Source organism: Tinamus guttatus, unplaced genomic scaffold (assembly GCF_059628265.1).
Source record: "Tinamus guttatus ecotype Peru unplaced genomic scaffold, ASM5962826v1 Tinamus_guttatus_pri_ptg000083l, whole genome shotgun sequence".
NCBI classification, from domain to species: Eukaryota; Metazoa; Chordata; class Aves; order Tinamiformes; family Tinamidae; genus Tinamus; species Tinamus guttatus.
The window spans coordinates 2860394-2886047 of NW_028288617.1; the positions used below are offsets into that span (position 1 = coordinate 2860394).

General features: G+C 38.2%; 1 protein-coding gene across 3 annotated transcripts in view; it reads left to right on the top strand.

Moving 5' to 3' along the window:
• MID1 (midline 1) overlaps nucleotides 1-25654 on the top strand; it is a 177614-nt gene that overhangs the window by 127845 nt on the left and 24115 nt on the right. For all 3 annotated transcript variants that reach the window (XM_088520230.1, XM_010224987.2, XM_010224988.2), the window contains 2 exons: nucleotides 5345-5440; nucleotides 21138-21245. In XM_088520230.1, the coding sequence (XP_088376356.1) occupies nucleotides 5345-5440; nucleotides 21138-21245 (204 nt within the window). The remainder of the gene's footprint in view (nucleotides 1-5344; nucleotides 5441-21137; nucleotides 21246-25654) is intronic.

Genomic DNA, 25654 nt, shown 5'->3' on the forward strand with positions numbered 1-25654 from the left:
AATAGATACTTATACATAATTTCCACTGTGCTGTGGCTCCTGTAAACCCAGAAGGCTCCCCAAGGTCCACTGTTCTTCCATTCAGCTGGTAGCCTCAAAATGTACCTTATTCTGGTCAGTTCTGCACCACGAGCAATGGACCTGCAAATTGATGCCAATGTTTTCTGCCAAAGGGCTTTGATCACAGTGTATTCTGTGCAAGTGGCAGGGAATGCTGTTACTACAAGGCAGTGCCTGATAGCCTTTGCATCTCAGCCAGTGCTGTGGTTTTCGTGGAATAGTTCTTAAAGTCTTCCGATAAGTGAACAAGAATAAATGGGAGAAAGCTTTTAATTAAGGGGAGGATGGAAAGGAGAAGACATATTAGGAATCTCTGGGAAAATAATATTTTTAACCAGCAAAAGAAAATTACTTTATTTCAAGCTCCCTTTTAAATGGGATTTAAAATGCTATTGTAGTTGATTTTTGTATGTTATATGTTTGTGACCCTTTCAATAGACATTTTTATGAGGTAAAATGCCTCTGAGAAGAAGAAGAGTTCTCAGGAATGCTTTTTTATTCTGACTTGAGGTAAGGCAGGAGCACACGACTCAGCATTTTTATCCTTTGAAAACCTACATTAATTTATTTTGACAGCATTTTCAACCCATATAGCAGTTTAGGACTATCTGTGTGTGCTACCTTCCGATTTGAGACAAGTAATGCTTTGCGTGAGACTGTTAATTTGGCAAAGGGCATGGGTTCACATTTGGTTTTCATAGACTGATAGATTTAAAGGCCAGAAGAGACCATTATGATCATCTTGTTTGACCTACCAGGGCATGAGTATCACGCAATCATTACTGCAAAAAGATCATGAGTTCAGCTAGAGCTAGAGGTCGGGTGAAAGAAGAGATTCAGTCTTGAGTTGCCTTCCCCTAATTTTTATCATGAACTTTCCCAGCTTCAGATTGTAGTCTCTGAATCATACCATTTTGTAGGCATGCAGAGTCAAAAGGAAACATCATCCTCAGCTGTCCTTTACAATTACACATCTGTGATTTAATATAGTTGTATTTTTCCCCTCTATGCACCATGAAAATTTTCCAGTGGTTATGTAAAAAAAAATCTTTGCAAGGGTAACTGATTTTGTTGAGCTGGTATCAACACTATTGTATCTAGTGCAATTGCTATAACCTTGTAGAACTGAGTTAACGCAGTTTACTTTCAACTGCTTGCTAAAAGGGGGTCATTTGTCTAAGTTAGTTAGTTGTTTTTGTTATATTAAAGTAGTCAGACTTGGAAGCCAGAACCTTAGTCTATAAACAGAAAAAAAAGTTCATATTTCTGGGTGGCATTGTTTGAATGGGTTGAAAGAAAAAGGTAACAACACCATAGCAGAAGACACCTACTTATTTTTCATGATGAACATGCATGTTGAGTGTAATACATTATAGCTCCAAACAGAAAATGAGATGGAAAACTTGTGTAGTTATACAGTATATATCACAGCTGAGAGCAGTTGTTTTATTGATTCACATGATTAACTGCCTAGTCTTGGATTCAGCGCTAGTTCTATCCATCAACAAGACTATTTCAGGTCCTTCCTTTCATGAATTCTTATTCTAGCTACGTAAGTTCATACTAGACAGAATTTTATACAAAGTTACTCTTTTTATAAATGTTTTGTAAAAGCAATAAAACCATTCTCTGTCCTTTGGACTTGTATGAGGACAGCAGAAATTCTAGCACTTAATGACTTTCAGTGGTTTTTTTTACATTTAGCTACAGAGTTTCCTCAATGCAGGACAGAAAGCACTTAAAAGATCTCTGTTTCAAAATATCCAATTAATAAAATGAATAGTTGAGTCCATAACTGAGGCTGCTGTATGCATTTAGAAATGGTAAGGTTTGAGTTTTATGCAATATTTTTAAAAAGTAAGTTTATATATCACCATTTATAGTGTGTAGTACTACTTATACAAGATGATGGAAATCAACTGTTATAATGGCCATCTAATTGGGGAAAATGAAAAAAACACAGAGAAAAAGATTCCTGGCAGAAACTAAACTAACTAAAAATAATAAGCCAATGGTACTGTCAGAAAAATGCTATGAATATTAACAGATATAGAAATATTTATGTTATATAGTTGTCAGACCATGCTAAATGAATGGTGAGCATTCCTTTTGCCTGATCCTAGACAGTGTTAACAGCAGTTCAAAAGCATACATGCAGTTTCAGGCAGAGACTACATAGGTAAGTGCGGAGGCATTCAATCTGGCTTTCAGCTTTTGAGGGCAGTGCACATCCACCAAATTAGAATGCATGAAGCCTGTCCAGAGAGCAGATGTTTACACCAACTAGTATCCTTTTTAAAAAACAAGCCTACAGTTTTAAGATTATTTTGCAATGCATAGCTAAGAAATAAAATTGACAAGTGCCAGAAAAGTCAGGGAAAGATAAGCAAAGGTGGAAATATTTTTAAAAAATATGAATTATCTAGAAAGTTTCCAAAACTGAAATTTTGGTTTGGCTCACTTGCGAGAATTGTCACAGGTGGGGTTAAGGAATATGCTTTGAGTAAGCTCATTTTGGGCACTCATTTTTCATGTACCTTATATGTGGGAGTACACCTTCCCTATGCTTAAATTCTGGTTTTACAACTCACTGTTCTGGGAACTGTGATCTTGAGCACTGGATCAACTTTTCATAAAAGCCAGAGCTCTGAATTTCCAGCTCAGGTTTTACACAAGCTAAGAAGTTTTATGTATCAATGTAAAATGAGTTTAAGACACTGGAAAATCTGCAAGCAAGTTAAACTATTTGTGAAATTAAACCTCGGTTAAGGTCATTCAGGTTTTTTCTTGCTACCCCTGCACAGAATATAGACAGAGCTCAGAGCGATGTCTGTTTCTGGTGAATATTATCATGCAATAGCCAGAGCGGTGCTATATCACACATCTGTGAATGGAACAGAGGAAAGAACCAACAAGGTAAACACCAAAAGAAAATCCTGGCTAGCTGAAAGGAAAACATACTGCAAAAATTGATTAAATTCTTAAATGACCTTTAGAATTTGCAAGTCAGTCCACCTTTAAATGCTGCTCGTCAGTACTTGCCCTAGTGAAACTGAAAAGATTGACATTAATTTTGGAGAACAGTTGCCAGGTTCTTACTATTTAATAAAGTATCAATATAAACTGACATTCTTAAGCAGAAGCTTAATAAAATTCAGATGCATCTTCTCTAAGAAAAAAACAAACCCTTGCATAGGAAATTGTAACAAAACAAACTTACAAACTTTCAAATTTTGAAATGACACAATTCAAGGACCTAGAGCACAGGAGCGCGCTAACGTTTATTTTTAATAAGGCAACTCACTTTTTTGTAATTAACCCCTATTTTCATAATTTAGAAACACAAAAGACATCAGAGCATTGATCTGAAACCATCATAGTACATGTGGGATTATGTTGCTATTGACTGGATGAAAAGTTATTCTGAACATATTTTCTTTTTGCAGAATTTGAAATAAATTTGTGATTCAGAGAATACTTTCTCATCACATATTAGTGGACTTAGTTTGAAACACTTTGGGGCTATTTAAAATCTCTGCAGTGTTCTGTAATAGCTTTGAGAACACTCTTCACAGTATGCATATGTCCCAGCTGTTATTAGCATTAACTATGTCCTGTAATATATCTGAAGTTATCAAGAATCAAGAATTTAGATTTTTCATTTGAAATCTTCTGATACAGAAATTTATTAGAATATAATATTAGAACATATTACACCATGGGCAATGAAAAGGTATAGATATATCACTTTAAAAGTATTTTCACATTTAGACCTCTCTTTCTTTTTCTTTTTTTCAAGATTGAGGCTACCTGATATTGTAACTCTATATGGTATTTAGACTTTGCATGTGAGTCTTGGCTATACAAATGCGTTTCTACCAGTGAACCAAACATGCCTTTGTAATTAAGTGATTATTCACAATGCAGCTTGTGGAAATGCAAGATACAGCTCAAACTGTTCAGTGAAGAATGCTCATTTTTGTTGCTCTTTGTTTTTAGCAGACTATAAAATAAATGCAGTGTGGGAGGTATTTTTACAGCCGGGGCTTGTGATACACGATAGGAACGGCTGTGCTGGGAAGCACATGCTGAAACTGTGTGCTTGAAACCCCCATCCTCATATGTCTTGGAAGAGTTATGTGCATAAAGGCATCAGGACTCTGCACTATCTTTGTCGGAGCGGGCCCGACTGCTCCCCAAAATGCTTCCTGCATCATCTCTGCTAAATTCCAAATCATGTGCAGGCCCACAGTGAAATGCCGCCAGCATATATGGGAGGAAGAAGTAGGAGCATGGGGAAAGGAAGCCCATTAATAAAAGATGAGCAGGGATAACATTAAGAAAATTTCTGCAGAGACACTGTCACTCGTATGAGGGGGGAAACATGGGACTCAGCTCCAGCATTCCTGTTCACTGCTCTCCAGATGGCTGTATTGGGGATTCCTTGCAGGACACAGTGCCATTCAAGGGCAGGGCTGGTCAGCCTGTCCAGAATACTAAGCAAGGGACTCGTCTCACCCACTCGAAGAGGTGAATAACCGTAAGGGAAAACTACTCACATGAGCAGTCCATAGGATTTTCAAAAAGAAATACATACACCTGAAGTTAGTGAAATATTTGAGTGTTTACTGTCTGGATCCTTTTTAATGCCTTGCTCTTTTTTTCTTTCCTATTTATTCAAGTTAGATTTTCAGGTTTTTCCATCTCTGTGGAAACCTTGCTTTCTATGCAAAGACAGGGCTCTTTCATGCCCAGGTGCTTCCAGAAGACAGAATTTTCCATAAAGCAGCGAAGATCATGAGATCTATAGTAAAAAGCGGGGAGTTACAGTTCCACAGTGCCTTATGTAGCCCTTGTCCCACCACTGTCAGCCCTGGGAGTGGGTCACAGCCTTCACAGCCCGCTCCTTGCTCCCATTTCCTTCCTGCAGCTACTGAGGAGAGGTGCAGAGGCCAAAACATTTATTTCTAGCTGTCAGCCTGCTGTGCAGTTGCCCAGTGGCCAGGGGATGGCCTCAGGCCGGAAGATGGCAAGCTCTCCAAGGTGCTGCATTTAAAGATGTGTTATCGCAGCCATGATCTGTTGGTAAACACAGCCACAAGTCCTCTCTCAAGAACAATTAGCAAAACCACAATCAGTGATTAATATTTCATTCTTATGAACATCCATTAGGGAATATCCCATTAGGGAAGATATAGTAGGAAAATATAACATTTCTTAGTTTGTTTGCCTAAGTATCTCATTCTCCAAAACATTAATGTGTTCTTTTCTTTCTTTTTGACAGCAAAATTTGGAAAGCAACCTCACCAACCTTATTAAGAGGAATACTGAACTGGAAACTCTTTTGGCGAAACTCATTCAAACCTGTCAACATGTTGAAGTGAGTATGAGTTCCATCTGAGATACTAGAAACCTGAATTATGCAAAGTTTTAATTCTGAGGATTTTAAAAAAGGAAATTTTGAATAAAAACATAAGCACAAAATTGCATCAAAGTGATGGTAAACTGGTCCGGGGCTTTTCTCTGTTAAATGCTTTTCTTAATACAACTGACCTTATTTACATTCTTTTCTAACCCCTTTCAGTTATGATTTAATATTTGCATAGCCTTCAGTATTACTGCTATACGTGAGCACATCAGTATCTGCAGTGTGCTTATCTTCCTGGCTCCTTTATGAGATAGAAGAAAATTTATACAGATTGTAACCTAAAGCAAAGAAATGGGAAAGCCTAGTTCCACAAAGATATTTAGGTTTCTGTCTGCCAGGGACATTTTATTTTCAGCAGAATGAAGTAGTTAAAAACATACATGGACTCAGAAGCCATGAATCAAATACATTTATGTGCAGAAGAAGAAAGGTACCTACAGCCCTTTGAGTAGCCTGAGGATATCATTGAAAATCTCTCCCCACAAACCTGGGAGATATTTTAGATGACCTTGTGGGGGCTGCTAGTCTAGATGCAAATTAAAAATAATCACAGACTAGTTCAGCTGTGGCAGCTGACATGGGAGGAGAATGGAGCCTAAAAAAAAGACTTTATTTTAGCAGAACCAACCTTTCTACCTTTTTTTTCCATCCTCTAAGACCTTGTCAGTAGTATCTAGCATGCTCAGGTCAGTGAAGCCAAAACCACTATGAACAAGCAGCTTCTGTATCATTGTAAGAAATGCTTGCAAGGGACAGCCCTAGTTTCTGCTTTCTGATGGCACTGTTGTTCAAACACACCACTGGTGTCCTGGGGGGCAGTCACAGCCCTGAGGCTCTGGTGAGACACACTATCTAGGAAATATTTCAGCCCTACCTCCAGGCAAACTGTAGCTGAGAAACAGCGGAAGTCAAGGCTCAAATTCATGAGGTATGTGTGTGTTTTGACAGGTAGATTCCCTGAGTTCATCATTTTGCAGTGCTAACAGTTTTTGTAATTGCTCAAGTCAATTTAGGATGACCCAGGAAAGTTAACAGGATGGGAATCAGAGGAGCTGACATAACATAAATAGTGCTGATTTAAAACAAAGCATGCTTCAGACTCTCTCACAGAGAAAATGTGTTTTCAGCTGAGCAACTAATTACTACTCAGATTAGCAGGGAAAGGGAAAACTTACTTTCCTGTAAGAAATGGTTGGGTTTTGTTTGCCTTGCACTATGCTCAGCTGACAGGCCTCTACATAGTCATTCCTACAGCAACCTGGCTTGTTCAGAGTTATGTGCCTAGCAGACAGGCAACATTAAAAAATAATAATGTTGCATAGAAAAGTTATTGTGGTGTTCCACTTTGAGTACAGTTGTCTCTATGTGTGAAAGGGAGTCAGGCTTCTTCATAAGTATCACCTAGGGAATACCCCAGGGGAGACGAGAGAGGAAGGTGTCCTAACCTCTGAATTTCCGAAACACCAATATAATTTAATATAATATAATATAATGTCAGCTCTGACATGCACTGCCAGAACCCAAGCACACAGCTGCAGAAAGACAGCCTTCCCCGCTGCAGGTCTGCTTTACAGTGAAGCCTCTTCGTCATCCCTATAAAATTCCGAGTAAGTTTACCATAGTATTTACTTCTTTATTGTTTTCTTCAGACTGAAGTTTAGTCTGCTAATTAAGCCAAGAGTGACCATTGCTTGTGAATAGGTTCAAACTCATATCTTAAAAATTAGGCACCTGCTTAAGTACCTTATGACTTGAGCAATGGTGAATTCTGCAAATTGTGAATATATATATGTGTGTGTGTGTATGTGTGCATATATATATATATATATATATTTTACTTCCAAAGAAAACATCTCCGTCTTCCGTTTTCTAGCTGGCCTGTGATCTCTGTGGAGCCTCAATGACTTTGTGGGGCTCAACAAAAAACATAAAAGCCCATCCACAGAATTAGGCTTGAGGTAAATGGTATAAATACAGTAATAACATCAGCTAGAACAAATGTAGTAGATAACAAGAGACAGAGACAAGGTATCTTTGTTTTATATTTTACTGCATATAAAACTCAGAGCAAAAATCCTGAAGCAGATGAGTGTAGGAAAGCATAAGTCCTCATCTTCATTAGTGGCCTATTTCCAAGGCGTACTAGATCTGGAAAACTTAAAATTGCCCTTCTGTTTCTTTTGCATTCTGTGCTATATTATGAACTCAAAGGTTTAATATTACAAAAAAAATCCAACTTGTTCAACTGGTAACAGATGTGCTACTGTCTCTTGAGTCCTGTTTTAGAAAAACTCTCTCTAGACATAAAGCAAGAGTGGCAAAGTTGTTAATAAATTCCTACCACATTTTATTCAGATAATTAGTCTAATTAGCATTTAAATTGACTATATATTGGGCATCTGAGGATCTGGAAGTAAACGTTAAAGCTATCTCTGTTTTTCATAACTCAACTGAAACTTCAAATATAATGTAAATGCCTCCAACATTAGAGAAGCTGAGGCTTGGATATATTTAAAAGTTGATTATACTGTTTTTCCTAATGCTTCTTCTTAAGAGAAATTCACTCCAAATCAAGAAACAGAAGGAAGCTAATGGTATATTATCGTAACAAAATTGTTAAAAAAAAAATAGAAAATATTAAGAAAATAAATACCGCAGTTTCTGATGATTCTTAGTGTTGCTATATGAACCCATCAAATGGTTGAAATTGTAGTTAATTTTATAAGAATGGTCATATTGGTCTTAATAATCCTTTCTCTTTCATTTTTTTCTAATATAATTTATTACAGATAATGATGTAAAATATATTCTGTAAAACCTGCAAGCATATAAAACTGTACGCAATGCATTGTAAATGTTGCTAGTACTTGCCTGACAAAATTATGTCATTTTAAATCATTTTAATAATCATAGAATCATAGAATGCTTAAGGTTGGAAGGGACCTCTAGAGGTCATCTAGTCCAACCCCCCTGCCCATGCAGGGTCACCTAGAGCACGTGGCACAGGACTGCGTCCAAGCGGATTTTGAAGATCTCCAGAGAAGGAGACTCCACAACCTCTCTGGGCAGCCTGTTCCAGGGCTCTGTCACCCTCACTGTTAAGAAATTTTTCCTTAAGTTCCTGTGGAACTTTTGGTGCTTCAGTTTGTGGCCATTTCCTCTAGTTCTGTCAGTGGTCACCAGTGAAAAGAGACCAGCACCATCCTCCTCACTCCCTCCCTGGAGGTGCTTATAGACACTGATCAGATCCCCTCTCAGCCTTCTCTTCTCCAGGCTGAACAGGCCCAGCTCCCTCAGCCTCTCCTCACAGGGCAGATGTTCCAGGCCCCTGATCATCCTTGTGGCCCTACGCTGGACTCTCTCCAGCAACTCCACATCCCTCTTGTACTGTGGAGCCCAGAACTGGACACAATACTCCAGATGTGGCCTCACCAGGACTGAGTAGAGGGGCAGGATCATGTCCCTCGACCTGCTGGAGACGCTCTTCTTAATGCACCCCAGGATCCCATTGGCCTTCTTGGCCACGAGGGCACACTGCTGCCTCATGGTCAACTTGTCGTCCACCATGACACCCAGGTCTTTCTCTGCAGAGCTGCTCTCCACAAGGTCGGTCCCCAGCCTGTACTGGTGTCTGGGGTTATTCCTCCCCAGGTGCAGAACCTTGCACTTGGCCTTGTTGAATTGCATGAGGTTTTTCACCGCCCACTTGTCCAGTCTGTCCAGGTCCCTCTGGATGGCAGCGCAGCCCTCAAGGATATCAGCTACTCCTCCCAGTTATGCATCATCAGCAAACTTACTGATATTACTGATAATATCCTTTTAGTACTATTTTAGTTTTTATTTTTATTTAAATTTAGTTGATTTTTTTTAAAAAAGCATTTGGTTGCCTATGCTAAGCATTTTGAACATTTTAAAACAAAAAAAGAAAGTATTATCCCTTGTGAAAAAGATCCCAAGATTTTTATTGAGGAGTGGATAGTCTAAAAGGTAGTTAACATTTCTTTATAGAAAATAGAAATAAACATTAACATTTTTAGAACCTTTGTTATGTCAGAAACCAAAACATTCAATACTACATGAATAATGAAAAATTAACAGAGATTTTTGGCTTCTGATGAAGAACAGAAGTTGATGTTTCTGCAAATGAACAACAAATAGGCTGTAAGCCTTTTGTCTAAATGAATCCTAGCCAGGCAAGCCAAATGTTGTCCTGGAGCCACTGCTTCTCACCAGCAAAGTGAGCTGTTAATGTCTTCCCAGCAATGGACTTTGCTGCAAATTAATTAATCACCAGCCATCCTTCACATACAGCTATTTTAACTCCAGCCATAGCAAGGGCCAACTCCCATTCACCATATGTTTTAGAAAGTTTTATACTCTTTTGATAGAGAAACGTTTCTACTTTTCATTTGCATTAACAGGAGTAGGAGTAAAGCTAGTCAGGAGTATTTGTTTTCTGGAAGCTGGAGGACGTCCAGCATTAAAGGAGTGGGAGGCCCTGGAATTGCCTTTCATCAGGGTGATGGGAGCATAAATCTTACCTGATTTTAGGTGGCGTTTATCAGTTTATGAAAGGATTTTTCCTGGAGTGGGATCTGATCTTAAGAGCCTCAAGAATTCCACTTCCACCTTGTATTGCTGTGATTCCCCGGATATCCGCAGAAGAACTCATGTGAATAAATCAAGCAGAACTTGTAGTCTTTATTGCTTTAAGGAAAGCAGAGGTATTACTAAGAATTTTCTAATGTTTGATTGACTGACTTCATGTCTAATATGAAAGTGCAAAAAGTACGTAGTTTATGGTATTGTTAAATTTAAAAAAAAATTAAAAATCCATTTTTCTCAAAGGGAATAACATCTTGCAGACTAAATGCTTCAGACTCTAACACTCTTCTGTATCCCCAAACTTTTTGATTTGCTAGGAGCACACCCACACTCTGGTTTTCCTTCAGACTCATCCCTGAGAGCTTTTGTTGTTCTATGCTCTTTTCCCCATCTTTCCCTCCTCCCTTCCTCTGCAATCCCAGCTGTCCTTCCTTAGCTTTGCAGAGCATCCAGAGGCTGTTAATCAGGGAAGTTTTGCAGGGCTTTGTCACAGGGCACCTGCTCACACAGGACAGCTGGGGCTGCTCTCTGCATTGGCCCTGGGCAGCCAGATTTCCTCCTAAGTCTCATTTAGTGAAAGTGGTTGGGGTAACTGTGTCAAATGATAAGCTCAAGGAGCTGTTTCATTCAGTAAAATATCATTTTCTCTGCAAATTGAAGGAATTCAAAAAAAAAAGGCTTAAATATTTGATAAATAGTTGATAGCATTCACACATCTCATAGTATCTGGGAAGAACTTAAATAAAGTATTAAAAGCAGGCCTGGAGGTGTTTAACTTTGAAATCTGCTTAGCTCTGCAGATATTGCCCCAGTCATAGAGCCCTCTGACTTGGCGCTTACTTTGGTGCGTGCCTTATCAAGAGCTCAGAATCATCCGTGTGTGTCAGGAAAGCAGCTCCTCAGTTCCGGAGCTAGTTCCGGAAAAAGAAAAGTAATATAAATATGGATGCTTTGTCATTAATACTCTGGGTCCAAGGCCTACTGAGGAAGTAAAGACTTCAGCTGGAGTCCTGCTGGGGCTCTGAGTGAAAACAGACTGCAGGGATTTGCTCATGAGAAATGTGTTAAGCAAATTGTCTGTGTGAATATCTGAAAATTCCTGTAAGAGCCTTGGGCAAGTCTTCCAAAAATGTGTTTCTGTAAGAGCCTTGGACAGACCTGATAAAAGTCTGATAAAGTTGGGATTGATTTGCCATTTTTAATCTCTGGGTGATAACCTACCCATGGTAACTCCAGGCTATTTGCAGATGCGTCTTTCTCACACGTGTGCTAGAGGGGTGAGGATGTCAGCGTAGTGGTGTCCCGGGTCCACTCCGGTGCCACACACACCCTGCCATGTCCTGCCACGCTGACTTTCCTGGCTCATCTCTCAGATTGAGCCACCTTTTAGTTGAATCACAAAAGGTTTGGATGTTGTAAGTACTTAGGTTCTCCCCTGGTTTTAGAGTCACAGGTTTCCAAAGTGCTATGTCATAGTAAATTCGCTTCTCTATCATCATATTTTCCAACACTTTGCTTCTATGAATGAAGGAGATTACTGCAAACATGTCTCAGATTGTGACATTAAATGGCAGAAGGTGCAGATGTGAGCATGGGCTCTTCTGCTAGTTGCTTTTTACGGGGCTCCTGGAGTTTTGTTTCTGGCCTCTTTTCTCATCTGTTCTAGGAAATACACGGTAAAAAAAAATCTGTTATTTAGTCAATAACATGGAGATATTCTCATCTGTTATGCAGAAACATAATCTGAACTCATCAGGGAAAAAAATTGGAGCAATTAACTATGGGGGAGGGGAAAGGAAATAGGCTTTGCTTGTAGACAGTTTCGGAACATCTGTATCTCAGTCTTTTTGCTTTGTTTTTCCAATCCACCAAATGTCATAGGAAGCAAATTTTGTGGACACTGCTGCCAAATCATTATTGGTTATATAATGAAGTGAAGGCATTTTCATATATTTGTGTAACCCTGAAACTGCTGCATCCATTGCTGTTTATAATGGAAATGCTCCATTTCTGGCTTCATTCTGAAGATCTGCGGCAGGCTGAATCTCAGCATAGAATTCCCAGTCAAAATCGGTTTTGTGTATGTGCCAAAGTGTGTTTTTTATAGGCACGTTGCATAATCATCTGAAAAAAAAAAAAAGTTATATTGGAAAATCCTTTATTCTACCAGTGCAGATACTGAACAGTTTCACAGATCAGACATGTTTTAAATTAGTGTAACAAGACTAGTGCAAAAGTGACGGGGAAAGATGGTGGTAGCTGGAAAAAAAGCCTGCCATTGCCTTTTTTTGTGCCTGATCAAAAAGAAAAAAAAAAAGACAAATATATTATAAATAATGAAAATTCAAATCTGTGGTAAGAGTTCAGCTACCTAGACAGAAGGACATTTTTAAATTTTGTGACACAGCATGGTTCCCATCTTTTTTCTTCCATGAAATTCATGTAGCATTTCTCTTATTTGAGAGACGGCAAAATTAAAACTAGCCTGTCAGCATGGTTCGCTGAAGACACTGTCAGACAATAAAGGGGCTTTATTTGTGACAACAAAAACAAGTGGGTACTGTGCTTTCTTTACCTTTCATAGTATTCACTTCTTTTTCCTCAATCTCAGCTGGAAATCTGGAGCCATTTCCTCCAAAGTTTGGTAAACTGAGAAGTTCTCATTAGGAATATTTAGCTGCAAAGCTTATATGTAAATTTTGGTTTCTAAGCTGTGTCAAATGGCCTTTGCAGTCATGCAAAGTCAAACACTGACAATCTGGAATGAGAAACTTTTTAAAAAAGGCGAGAAACGGTCAAAGGATTTATATATATGTATATATATATACACACACACATATATATACGTATATATCTACATATACATATATATATATATATAGTTTTTACCATGACCTTGAAATACACGGGACAGACAGACAGATAGCATGGAATGTAGGTCCATTAAAACCTGCTTTTTCTTTATCCCAGTATCTTCCATTTAACCTAAATGTTTGTTCATCAGTGGTATCCACTTGCTGTATTTAAATTCTAGAAGAAATTGGCTTATTTTGCTTTTGTAAAAAAAAAAGACAGAAAAAATGAATGGAAGGAAATGGAGAATGATTAACTAACAAGAGACTAACTGCAAAACTTCGTGAAATGCATAAAACTCTAAAGAAAGATTTACAGCATTTGTCTCCTACGACAGTTTCTAATAAGAGACAGAAAACTTTGCTAATGTTGTTTAGATGAAATAAGATAGATGACATGAACTACTTTTGGTTTAAAATTACTTTAGTTCTAGATTTCCTTCCACTCTCATAAAAAGTTCATGTTACTTGATGGAAATCTCAGGTAAGCTTCAGTCAGAATCTTAATTTTATATAACCTCAGAGGAAAAAAGAAACTTCAGAAGTAAAAGCCAACAGAACGTGCTGCACATATGGCTATATGGATATTAATATTCATTAAAGGATGTCCTCAATTGCGTGCTCAGTAAGCCACAGCCTAGTAGTCAAATATCGTTTGCCTAAAGAATCATTTAATTTCTTTCACAAATGGCTAATTAAATGCTTAATTGGTCATATGTATGTATAGAACTGCAGCACTTATGCATATGCTTAATGCACAAACTGGGCACGTGCTGGAATATATATTATTGCATCTCCAACTGTTTGACAACCCTTCTAGAGATTGGAGTCCTAACTATAACTGTGGTTCATATTACATAGGTTGTGTATTAACTAATTGCAATGCCTGTCACTGCCTAGTAAGAAGGTCATTTCTCATTCCTGCCATCTCTGCCTTTCCCTCACACTCATGCACATACATGTGCTCCTGCTCTTGTTTGTCTGATTTTCCTGCCTCATAGCAGAACTTTATTCTTAGTTGAGAAAATAAGATTTATTTCACTGTTAATCTCTTGTTCAGTAATGAAAGGTATCACTTTGGGCCTGCCATCAAAGAATATAACTTGTCAGTTTAATATTAAGTTTTTACTTTTTGGAGCTCTATTTCTTTGAGATATTTACCTCTTTGGGAATGAGATACTTTGAGTTTCTCCTTTTTCTACCTAATATAAGTAGGTGGACACTAATAGGAGCAACAGTGGGACCAAAGACAACAGTCTTCCACGTCAATGTGCTCCTGAAAGGGAGTGATATGATTATGAGTGTATGAACTGGTGGGTACTGACACCAGGACACTGACTTTGTCTTCAGCAGTGCTTTGAAGTACAATGATTATTTAGTTGTTTTAGTCTTTTTGCCCTAAACAAAACTGACCGAGCACAGTATTTTGCTCAACATGAAATAAAGACTTAATGTCAGCAGGAAAGATAAAATCAAAGCAGAAAAACAAGTAAATGTAGTTCAAATAATATTTCCATTATTAGGTTCAGAGAATGGGCCTTCATACAGGACAAAAATAATAACCAAAAAAAAAAAAAAAAGATATTAACATGGCCCTTTTACCGTATCTTGAAACCACACGTCTGCCCAAAGTCTTCCCACCTTGGCTGCCTCCCTTCCCATGGTCCTCAAGCGTTGGCTTTGGGGCCTGTGCAGCCCTGGGCTTGGCTACAGGGCTCAGCTGAGCCAGTCACACCAGCTTCTGGACAGAACGAACACCGGGAAGGAACACATTGCCTTTTTATTGCCAATGTGATGCCGATATGCCAGGGATTCATCCACTTGTGAGACTGTGGTGTGCCACTCAATGAGTATCCTTTCTCCAGGATGCTTTCCTAGCATGAAAAATGCCACCTACAGTTTTAACATGAGTTTGTGTTTTAAAAAACAGTACTTTCTTCATTGAAGCAAGACATTTCTTTAGGCTTTGCAGTTGTCAGTATATCTGGAGTAGGTCTTTGTTAGAAGTTTCCAAACAGTCTGAGTTTGGGAATTTTTTTTTCTTTATTTTACATGGAACTCTTATGAAAATGATTTGTTTATTTCCCAGTGAGACTCTGTGGGGTGGGTTTTTTGGTTTGTTTGCTTGTTTTGCTTCGTTTTGTTTCCAGAATAGATTGTAATAGTCATTAGAAGAGTGCTGAGCTTTTCTGCTGGTTAGTTACCAACAATCTGCTTCAAAGCACAGTAGGACAAAAAAAAGAAGTTTTAATAAGTGACATGAGCATCTTAGGCTTCTAAAGGTTTACCTTTATTCAAGATGGGAGCAGATATTCTTATCAGTTTGACCTAAAGTATTTAGCTATCTTGACCTAAATGATTATTCATTCACAAAATTCCTAGGTAGCCAGACTAAGTTGCTTTATTTTTGCAGTGACCTTTGCTTAACCTTCTTTGAGGTTGCCTCTAAATGCAGGTCTCCTGGTTAGAGATAAATGTGGAATGCAAACAAAAACAAAGCCTCTGGTGCAGTTGAAATGGGAGATGACCATTCCTTCCTCTTGCACCAAGTCAGAATAAAGGAGTTATAGGTGAGTCATTCTGATGGCTGATTAATATCACATATTTCCAAAGGCACAGATTGTCATAATAGATAAAATCAGTGTTATCCTCAGACTGGGATTCAAATCTGAGGAAGTCTTCTTCTGAGCTGCATTCTCCCTACAGACAAATAGATTGCATAACCTGTAATATCAAGCAGGGATATGAAATGGAAGGTGTTGGAATCCATGCCTCCCATCCAGCCTGGCCATCCATAAAAAGAAAGAGGAGGAATACTTCTGCTGCTGTGCCTGATTCAGTCCTCTGTATTTCCATCAAATGAGTAAATGAAACATGGGAGAGATTAACATGTGACTTCAGTGTATCCTGAATGAAAGTTGTTCACGTTATAACACGCAGTAATTAAACTGAGTTAAGTTAAATTTTAAAGTTTAAACAGTCCAATAGATGAATGTATTTCTTTAATTCATTTAGGCACTCTCACAGAAAGTAGGTTCCACATCTGTACAATGAAGAAAGATGTTTTTCTAGAGTGAATAGGTATCTAATTGGTATACCTAACTAATAGGTACCATTAAATATAATCAGGAACTGGATACTTAACTATCTTCTGTGTTTTGATTTTTTTTCCCTCAATTTATGAGTTTGTTGTAAGAAGAAATTTGGGGCCCAAATGTAAAGAAAAAGACATGGTAATAGTGTTACAGTTGTAGCCTAAGTATTAAGTGTAATTATTGCGGTTTACTTTTTTTTTTCTCTATGTGTGTGTGTGTGTGTGTATGTGTAAGTATGTAGTATTTCTATAACCTCAGTCCCACAAAGAAAACCTAATACCTTTTCTTTACCTGTATGGCTAGGTATGTAAAGCAATTATTTTTTGAGGCATAGAGGCTATGTGTAAATGATAAAGCTGAAATTCAAATGGCATAACTCACTTTCCAAACATCAAACATTTTCTACAACCTTTCTTTCATTTTGCATAACTTTCTTTTATTGTACATAACAAGAGAAGGACTGGTGAATAAAAATCACTCAATCACCAAAGTTTTGGGTGAATTTATCCCAAACAGCATAGTCTTAAAAACCCAGGCAACTCCTGACTTACTGTGTCATTTGGGCAATGTTTTTCAAAGAAGTATACTGGACATTTCCAGTTGCAGGCAAAACTGCCTCACCTAAAAAGGAAAGTTTTGCTCCTACAGGAGGAATTCTTGAAAAAGAAATCCTTTGATTTTAGTATATTAGTTACATAAGTTCTTTTTTTTTTTTTTTATGAGTGTGAAATGAGCCCTGTGACACACTGTTTTTGCCTTTGAATTAAACAGAAAAGCTCAGCTGCAATCTTGAGCTGTAGCCGTGTTGCAATTTTGTGATTTCCCAGACATCTGCTGGGGACTTTGAAACCACCACATTCATTTTCTTATGACCTAAGCTGCAATTTAGCTCAAGTCTCTGAAGATGAAAATCTAGGAAGCCTCTTCAGAGAGCACAGCATTTTCCAAAGAAGTTCTCAGCCTGTGGAGCTGGAAGCAGCTGGCTGCCTTCCCCCCTTGGGCTGAGAGCTTGTGGTTTCCTGCTCTCTGACACATCTGAGGAACCCCCATTTTTCTTTTTTTTTCTACGCCCAGTCCTTGAGGCCCAGCCCAGCCATCCCTATCCATCTGTCTGGAAAAAATTGGAGGGATCTCTGACTTATTTCAGTAAATTGTCTGCCTGAGGTCATCAGATATTACGCAAATAGAAATAAATTCTCCATGAAGGAAAAATGTCTCGAATCAGTCCTTTCTCATTTGCTGGTAGAAAATTTCTTAATTTTACTAAATTGTAGCGAGGCTACAGGTCAGTTTTAAAACAGTTTTGTGGCACAGAAGAGTAAGTTTTTTAAACAACACCAACAACCTACAAAGCTTTAGGTTGGCAGTAGGTTTCCAACAGATTGTTTTGTACTATTTTGATGCCAGAACTAAGTGCATTGATGTCAGTGAAATTTTCGACACCAAAGTGTCCCAAGTCCAGCATCACCTCTCTGGGAATGAAAATCTCACATTAAACAAGAGACATTCATCTTGGATATAGAAAGCCTTAAGCCTGTTCTCTGCATGATTCAGAGTCTCCCACAACCAAGGGGAATGACACAGTCTCCAGACTTTTCTAATGCAGCTCTCGATCTCTTTTAGTGAACCCCTTGGAAAGAGCCATTGTTTTTAATGTGGAAAAATACAAAACGTAAAACCTCAAATATTTTCGCCAGACAGAACTCACATTCCTTGGCCAGTCCCAGCTGGAAGTTATTGTTAAGGTTGCTGTTCATCAAAGGACTTGAGCACAAGGCAGAGCCTTACTCTGGTATTTCTGTAGCACCTGCATAGCAGAGCTCTGCTTCATGCCTGTGGCACTTCAGTCTGATTCCTCCAAAATAGACAAATAAATAATACTCAGTGTTAATCTCCCAAACAGTCCCTTCAGGGCTCCTGCTAGCATGGTGAACCTAAAGTTAGGCAGATGCTTAATTATGAAGTTATTACTGAATCAGAGGCCTTGCAGGCTCAAAATCTGATTAAGGAGTATTTCAACTTGAGAAAAGTCCCCGAATTTAATTTCTTTTCACATTAAGTTCAGGCATATAAAATAATTTTGGAATATTCTTTGGAATATTATTTCTTCATGAAAGGCTATGAATTTGAAAATGTCTTCAAATAAAGTTTATAAAGGAGTATACTTTTCAGATTTCAAAGAAAAAGAGAAGTCTACAGTCAGGGTTTTGCAAGCTTTTTTTTTTTTGCAAGCTTTTTTGCAAGCTTTTTTTTTTTTTTTTAGTTTCCTTTGTCTAGAGTTTTAAAAATTAAAATGTTAATTGCTACTTTATTTTTCAAACCAAACTGAGCATTAAATGAAACTCAGTTGATTTAACCTTCCTGTAATGCTCTGTGATGTGACAGTTACTCCCCAAATTAATTTGCCAAAAAAAATGAATCCACTGTATAAATGGTGATAAAGGTAACACTCTGAGTGGAAGCTAGTCAAAAATCCTGTGAAATGGTATGGTAATTAAGTGCCAAAGACAGCTTTGGCATAGGTCGGCCTCACTGTTGACGTAAAAGGAACTGCACCCATTTATAGTAAATGTGATGGTTGCCCTAGACTATGTCAAATCAGAATTCCTCGTTCCTTATGGGATTTCAAGCCACTAATAAAACAGGAGTCAGAGGCAAGGAAAACTTGTGCATTGAAAAGCTTGTGGAAAGTAGCCCTGTATAAGTCCATACCAAAATACAGTGAGTAAGGGGAGAGGGAAACAGGACAGACAGTCCTCAGACAGCCCAGTTTTGGGCACTTGTGGAAGCCTGAGATGCTGACTGACCAGTTCTCCTAGGAGAGAGGGGCTACTGGGGATTTGGGGTCTGAGTTGCTCCATGCTTCCCAATCACATCAGGAAGTCCAGCAGGGTACAGAGCTTAGCAGATTGACAGGTACCTCAAGCCGTGTTTTGGGAGAGCTTCCTATGCTTTCACCTACTGTGCACAGAGCTCCCCAGCACCCTCAGTACCATCTGACCCCTTCCAGGAACACAAAAATTTTCTTTGTATAATCCTGATAGCTTTATTAATATTTAAGCCTATGAAATATGTGATTAAACTTTAATTTTGTGAAAGGTTGAGAAAGATAATCCAAAACCTCAATGAAAGCAGGGCTTTGTAAACAAGCCCCCTTTTCTGCCAGAGGGTACAGTGTATTTCATATAAGATGGAATTTTGTAAAATTGGCCCTGGCACAAATTTAGGTATTTGCTTAATCTTAATGAGCTCCATAATGTGCTTCCAGGTAAATACATGTTTAAGCATATTGCTAGAAGGAAAAGTAGGGGGCTGAGTCAGATCAAAGGGTTCATCTAGCTGGAAATAACCAAGGGGGAAAAATGGTTATTTTTCACCTGAAACCGTTCCCTGTTGTGGTTTACTGGTAGCTCTGCCAGCACAAAGGAAAAGGTGACATGGCTCTGGGAGAAAACATCCTGGGCTGAGGGCTTCGTTAAACCTCTGAGAAAAGTGGGTATGGGAGCACAGCTCTGAAATCACTGCTTTTGCTTTTCTTTATTCTCAAAATGATTGGAACTTTTTGCCTTCGCCTCTCTGCACATACAGAAAAGTTAAATACACTGCTGGTGGGGAGGTTCATTTTTCTTATCCAGAATGTTGACCTTTTTTTGAAAAATTCAGTCTCTACTAGGAACAAAACATTTTCCTCTGGGAAATAGAGTTTTTCTATTTTCGGTTTTATTATTTTTTAACAAAAAGTTAACATTTTCCATAGAACACTAATTATTCTTTTTTCTTGCACTGGAGTTCACTGTTTCAGCAGCTCATACACTACATATACTATTCATATGCCTATACACATGCGTATTATGTATATATTATATGTTATATATATGTATTATATACTACAGATATGTACATAAGCACAGCCATTGTTTTCTAACTGATTCTTTGATGAGGAAAAGTAATAGTAATACTAATAGTAATACTAATAAATGGCAATCAAATACAGGAGTTAGCAATTACATTTGGAACTTTGGTAACTTGGATACTGACAAAAATAAACCATATATTTAAGCATTCAGTTCAGCAAACTGAATATTGGGAATTGTTGTGAAAGGAATCAAGGCAAAATAAAGACATGTTGTGCCACTATATCAATCCATAGTTCATTTGCACCTTGAATGCTTAGTACAGTTCTGTTCCCCATATGAGAAAGGGGATACTAGACCTGGCAAAGTTTCAGAGAAGGGAAACAAGAGTGATCAAATATGTGGAAAGTCTTTCATACAGGATAGCTGAATCACGTGAGATTCTTCAGTGTGGAATATAAGCCCTGCAAACAGTGATAAAAGTGAGCTATAAAATCACAAGTGACACAGAGATTGTGGATAGGTATCAGGAATTCACTGCCTTTCTTGTAAGAGAATATGAATTCATTAAATGCAGCTAGAAGGAAACAGGCTCAAAGCCACCTGTAGGAGATAATTGTTCATGCAACCACAAGTTAGGCATTGACATAGGATGGTGGGAATGGTAGAAGTTTACAGGGGCTGAAGGAGGAACTGAGTAAGTTCACAGGACAGAACTTTTATGTGGGTTACTAGATATGTGGAAATTATGTCTGTTTCAAGGATACTCTGAGCTGCAAATGTTTGGAGGTTGTGTAGCTACCCTTGGGAATGATTGTATATGCTTGGCCTTTCAGCGTGCACCACTAGCAGGTGCTAGCACTAGCGGCAGGGAGAAGATATTGCACTAGATGGACTGCCTGATGCACTAGTTTTCACTTCTGTCCTATGTGAAGTTTGAATCTATCACAGGCTGAAGAACTCTCACATTTCTCTCATGTCAGCTGTAACTGGCATCACTCAAACCTCACAGGTTTATCTCACTTGAGTTAGAAATAGCCAGTAAGTATGTTTCCTAGTCTTACCTCTTGCAAAGGGCACAGACAAGACACTTAGACAAAATCTAAGACAGTAGAAGGGAAAGAATATATACATGCTACACTAAACAGAATAAAAAATCAAAAAAAAAACACCTTACAACATTTAAATTAGACAATTGAAACTATCTTAAAAAATTTGCTAATCAAAAAGGTTTGCTTTGTAGGTAAATGCATCCCGCCAAGAAACAAAGCTGATGGAAGAATGTGACCAGCTCATTGAAATAATTCAACAAAGGCGACAAATAATTGGAACTAAAATCAAAGAAGGAAAGGTAAGAGTTTTTTTACTTTGACTCACAGGTAGGTCAATAGAAGTACCACATTCTCATGAGTTTTTGTCTTTAGATGTTGCTAATACAGACTTGTAAGAATCCTTATGCACTTCTGGCCACTACAACTTTTGGATACAGAGGAGTGAAATCTGCCAACACAGTCTTGAGCAGGCGCCCTAGGTGATCCTGCTTGAGTAGGGAAGTTGGAGTAGACCAAAATACCACCTACCAACCTTAACCGTTCTGTGATTCTGTAGTAAGCTGAAAGTCACCACTTTGCTTAGCATTTCTTCTTAAACATGCATTTTTGATTAAGGATAAACAGTGAAATGATTTCACTATCAATAGATGATGATGATAAACTGATGACTGATTAATGCTTCCTTCACTCTGTTGGATGTTTGACAGTGCATCCCCAAAGTAAGTGTTCATCATGCCACAGCATTTGCTGTTGTGGCTGGCAATTATCTGCATGAACACATTAACCTACATACTTTAATTATTTATTAAAATACTCATAGAAAATAATTTTACCTGAAGACTGAGTTTTAATTGTTGTCTTTTGGGGGATAGGAAATCTTACTTTTATACAAAATATATATATATGCACAAACATGCATTAAATGAAATGAAGTATGCATTTCTAATTACTGAGGTGTAATGACTGTTAGCAAAAAATGTAATGGGCAGGAAAAATCACTGATACTAATTCAAATTTCAACCCATTGAGCTAACTACCTGCTAACTCAGAAACATATTAAAGTTAGATTAGCATTCCTATTTACTTGGTACATGGAGTTTACTCTTTAACTGCTAAAACAGCTAAGTCAAGTATAAACTCTTCTTATGTGGGAAAAACTCAAGAAAGGAATAAAGTCAAGAGCAGGTTAAATGGTTCATTTGACTGTCAAGATACTCCAATTAACTTGAAATAGAAAGCCTGTAGGCAAGGGCTGACTAAAACATGTTTGAAGCTACAGTGCCTGTATATTATATGACAGAACCTGAATTTCCTCGTGCTGTTAACAAAATACAGTTCTATTCAAAATGAAAAAGACAATCATCTTCTGTGTTATTGTTCCAACTCTTTTTTTCTATGCAGTGAGACCATCTGTGTTTCCAATGAAGTAGAAAACTTTCCATAAATTTAGATCTGTGCTATATACATAGGTCGCTTTTAATGAATCCATTGGTTGCTAATCTGTATTTTAATGTCTGTTACAGTATGGAAGATTTATAATACAATTGACTCCTGCTTTGTGTGAATATCAGAATCTTTCCCCATTGTTTGTTCTACTTTGGAAAGGAGGCATTTGTTAAACTCTGAAAAGCAGCTTTGTTTGACTCTGAAATACCTTGGCCCAGAATGTTGTAGATGTTAAAAAGATTTCATGGATACAAAACACAGTTAGATTAATTCATAGAAGAAAAATACTTTGAAGAAAAAAATAGGAACTGAATAAAAATGCAGAAATACATACTACAACACCACTTGAGGTTCAGGCCATCTTTCAGCTACAGACCACTGTGCAGGAGGTACTTACTGCTATGAAGGAGGTACTCTGAGAAAGTGTAAGTGCCTCGACTACTGGTCTGTCTTCATACCCCAGATGCTGGGTTAGACGGACAGGATCAATTGTAGGGTGAAGGTCATCTGCTGTTAAAATAGGAATTAGGCTAGTCCTTCATAACCAATTATGTAAATATTAAAATAACCACAGTTCAGGCATCACTCAGTGAGCCCTTCCTTTGTATTGGCCAGCAGATCTGAAGAGCCACAGGAAATTCAGCCCAGTGTGTCTTCTTTTAAGAGGACCTGTGGCTACTCTCAGTAGTCTTTCTGGAAGGTGGAGCTGGAAATACTCAAGTAAAGTTTTAACTATGGCTGCAAAGCTTCAGATTCAGACATATGTGTCTGACAATGTGATGTAGTTCTCTTCTTGATGTTACCTATCACTAAATACCTATTAAATCCTATAGATCATATAATGAGGAAAAAAAAAAAAGACCAGCATTTAAATATCAGATAGATAGGATAAGTTTAATGCAGAGGTTCCCTATGGGAAGGGAAACTCTTCATTTTCAGATTTATCATCAGTGGTCTCCCTGAAGAGGATGCATAAAAAAATCAAACTAAAAAAATAAGCTCACATGTAGAGCTCAGAAACCATGAGGTGCTCTCTGATTGCTAAAACCTTGTGAGGTAACATTTATTTCAATTCATCGTTTTCTTGGCTAGTTAATGCAAGAATAAAGGGGTAACCTATCTAGTATTGCAATGAAACCACTCCTGATTAGATGGATATAGGGCAAAGAATGATGTTTGCATCTTGTTCCCCACAGGACACTACATTAACCTTTTTGAGTGTCTAGAATGTTAACAAGAGTTAAACATTTTGTTTCCAAATTGTCTCTGCCTCACAACGTGTTTATGAAAAATTAGGTCCATTAGGTCCTTTACTCATATGAGTACTTCAGTTATTGAGACATCTACCAGGTGACCACGGAGTCTAGTCTTTAACAGCAAAAACATAAGCCAGCAGAGTCGGACAGCTGACAGCATCCCGAGCTGTATGAATAGAAGCATGGCCAGTAAATCAAAGGTGATGATCCATCTCTACTACAGGGCACTCACTAGACCGTTCTTTAGAGTACTGTGTCCAGTTTTGGGTTCCCCAGTGCCAGAAAGATGTGGACAAACTGGAGCAAGCTCAGCAAAGAACCCCCAGGGCGGTGGGGTCTGGAGCACTTGTCCCATAAGGAGAGCCTGGGAGAGCTGGGCTTGCTCTGCACGGGGAAGAGACAGCCTTGGGGGCACTGCGCAGACCCCACCAGTGCCTATGAGGGGTCATCGAGGAGACGGAGCTGGGCTCCACACAGTGGGGCACAGCTAGAGGGAGGCAGATGAGAGGTACAAGTTGCAATAAAAGAGGTTCGGGCTAGAAATCAGCGGGGGAAATGAAAGCTTTCTTCCAAGCTGGTTAAGCATCTAAATAGTTGCTTGCCTCTAAATAGGTTGCTTGCCTCTAAATAGGTTCCTCCACTGGGAAACCTGAGAAGCCCAGTGTAACCTCAGATCTGGCCCTGCTTTGAATAGGAAGTTGGACTAGAGACTTAAAGACCTCTCCCGCCTTAATGCTGGGGGAGTCTGTGATTTTGCGAGCAGAGATTGCTTGATCAGTATAACCTTGGCAGGTTATTCTATTTACAATTTTTGCTGAAAGGTTACTCTGGAACACTTTCTTCAAAGACCATGTTTCACAAGAATCTTCATTAGAATGTTCCATATTTATATCAAGTCAAGCACAGCAAATGTGGCATGGTGTTAGTGCATCTGAGAAGTTGATCAAATCATTAGTATTATCAAAATCTTCATGCTTTACCAGCATTTTTACCTCTTTATTATTTCCATCTTTAAAAGTAACACCAAAATTGCAATACACACATCCTTTGGTCAGTATTTTCCTTCTAAAGTTTTCCAAAAACTTTATTTTTCTGACATTGTCTGATGTTGTATAGGTGCAATATGGTACCTTAATCTCTGCTTACAATACAAAATTCCTTTTGCCGTTATATCTGAAATTAAACTCAGCAGCTTCAAAGTTTATGCCTTAATTACTGAGATTGGGAATGTTATCTTGATTATAAATCTGGACCTTTCTGCCAATCCACTTACTTGTTAGTTTCCTCATTTTATGTGTAACTGGGTCTTAATGCTTTTCTGAACTACGGTTTTATTTAATTTCCTTCCTTTTTTTTTATTCCTGTTCAAACTATGAGGTAGTGGTGATCCTGGTGTGATAAAAATGGGAAGGACTCCCAGACCTTTCAGGAACCAAAAGTTTTGCTATCCAACATTGTCTTTAAGTGGTAGATGGACTCTGCCTCTCCCTAACCTTTCAGCTAGTGATTGCAGTCACATATAATGTGTTTATCACCAGTACCTGTGTTTGCAGCAATAATAGTCAGGTCTTCAATGCTACTGTGCTTTTGTTCATCTGAAAATATCCATCAAGAAAGCACCGTGCCTGACTAGAAACAAATAATGAAAAAGGCAAATACATATTGTTAGTGGAAGTGAACAGTCCTTTTCATCAAGTATTCTTTTTAGATGATTTTTATGAAAATGCAAAAAGTAGTTAATTTGTGAGCTGCTCTTAACAGTTCTCGTCACCTTAGGGAAATGGTTATCTAAATAGCCTTTAGTTATCATGTAAGCAGAAAGTGCCAGGAAATGACGTTTATTCTGTAGGAAAATAGGCCAGCTGTGCTTATTTTGGCTCTCCTCTGTTATTTTCTGCATGGAAAATGTCGAGGCAGAAAGGCTGTGCTTGTCCCTCATAAAAAGTTTCATAAAAAGTGGCTAGAGGAAGGGGCTCCCCATGAGGCTAACATGAAAACAGTCTTTC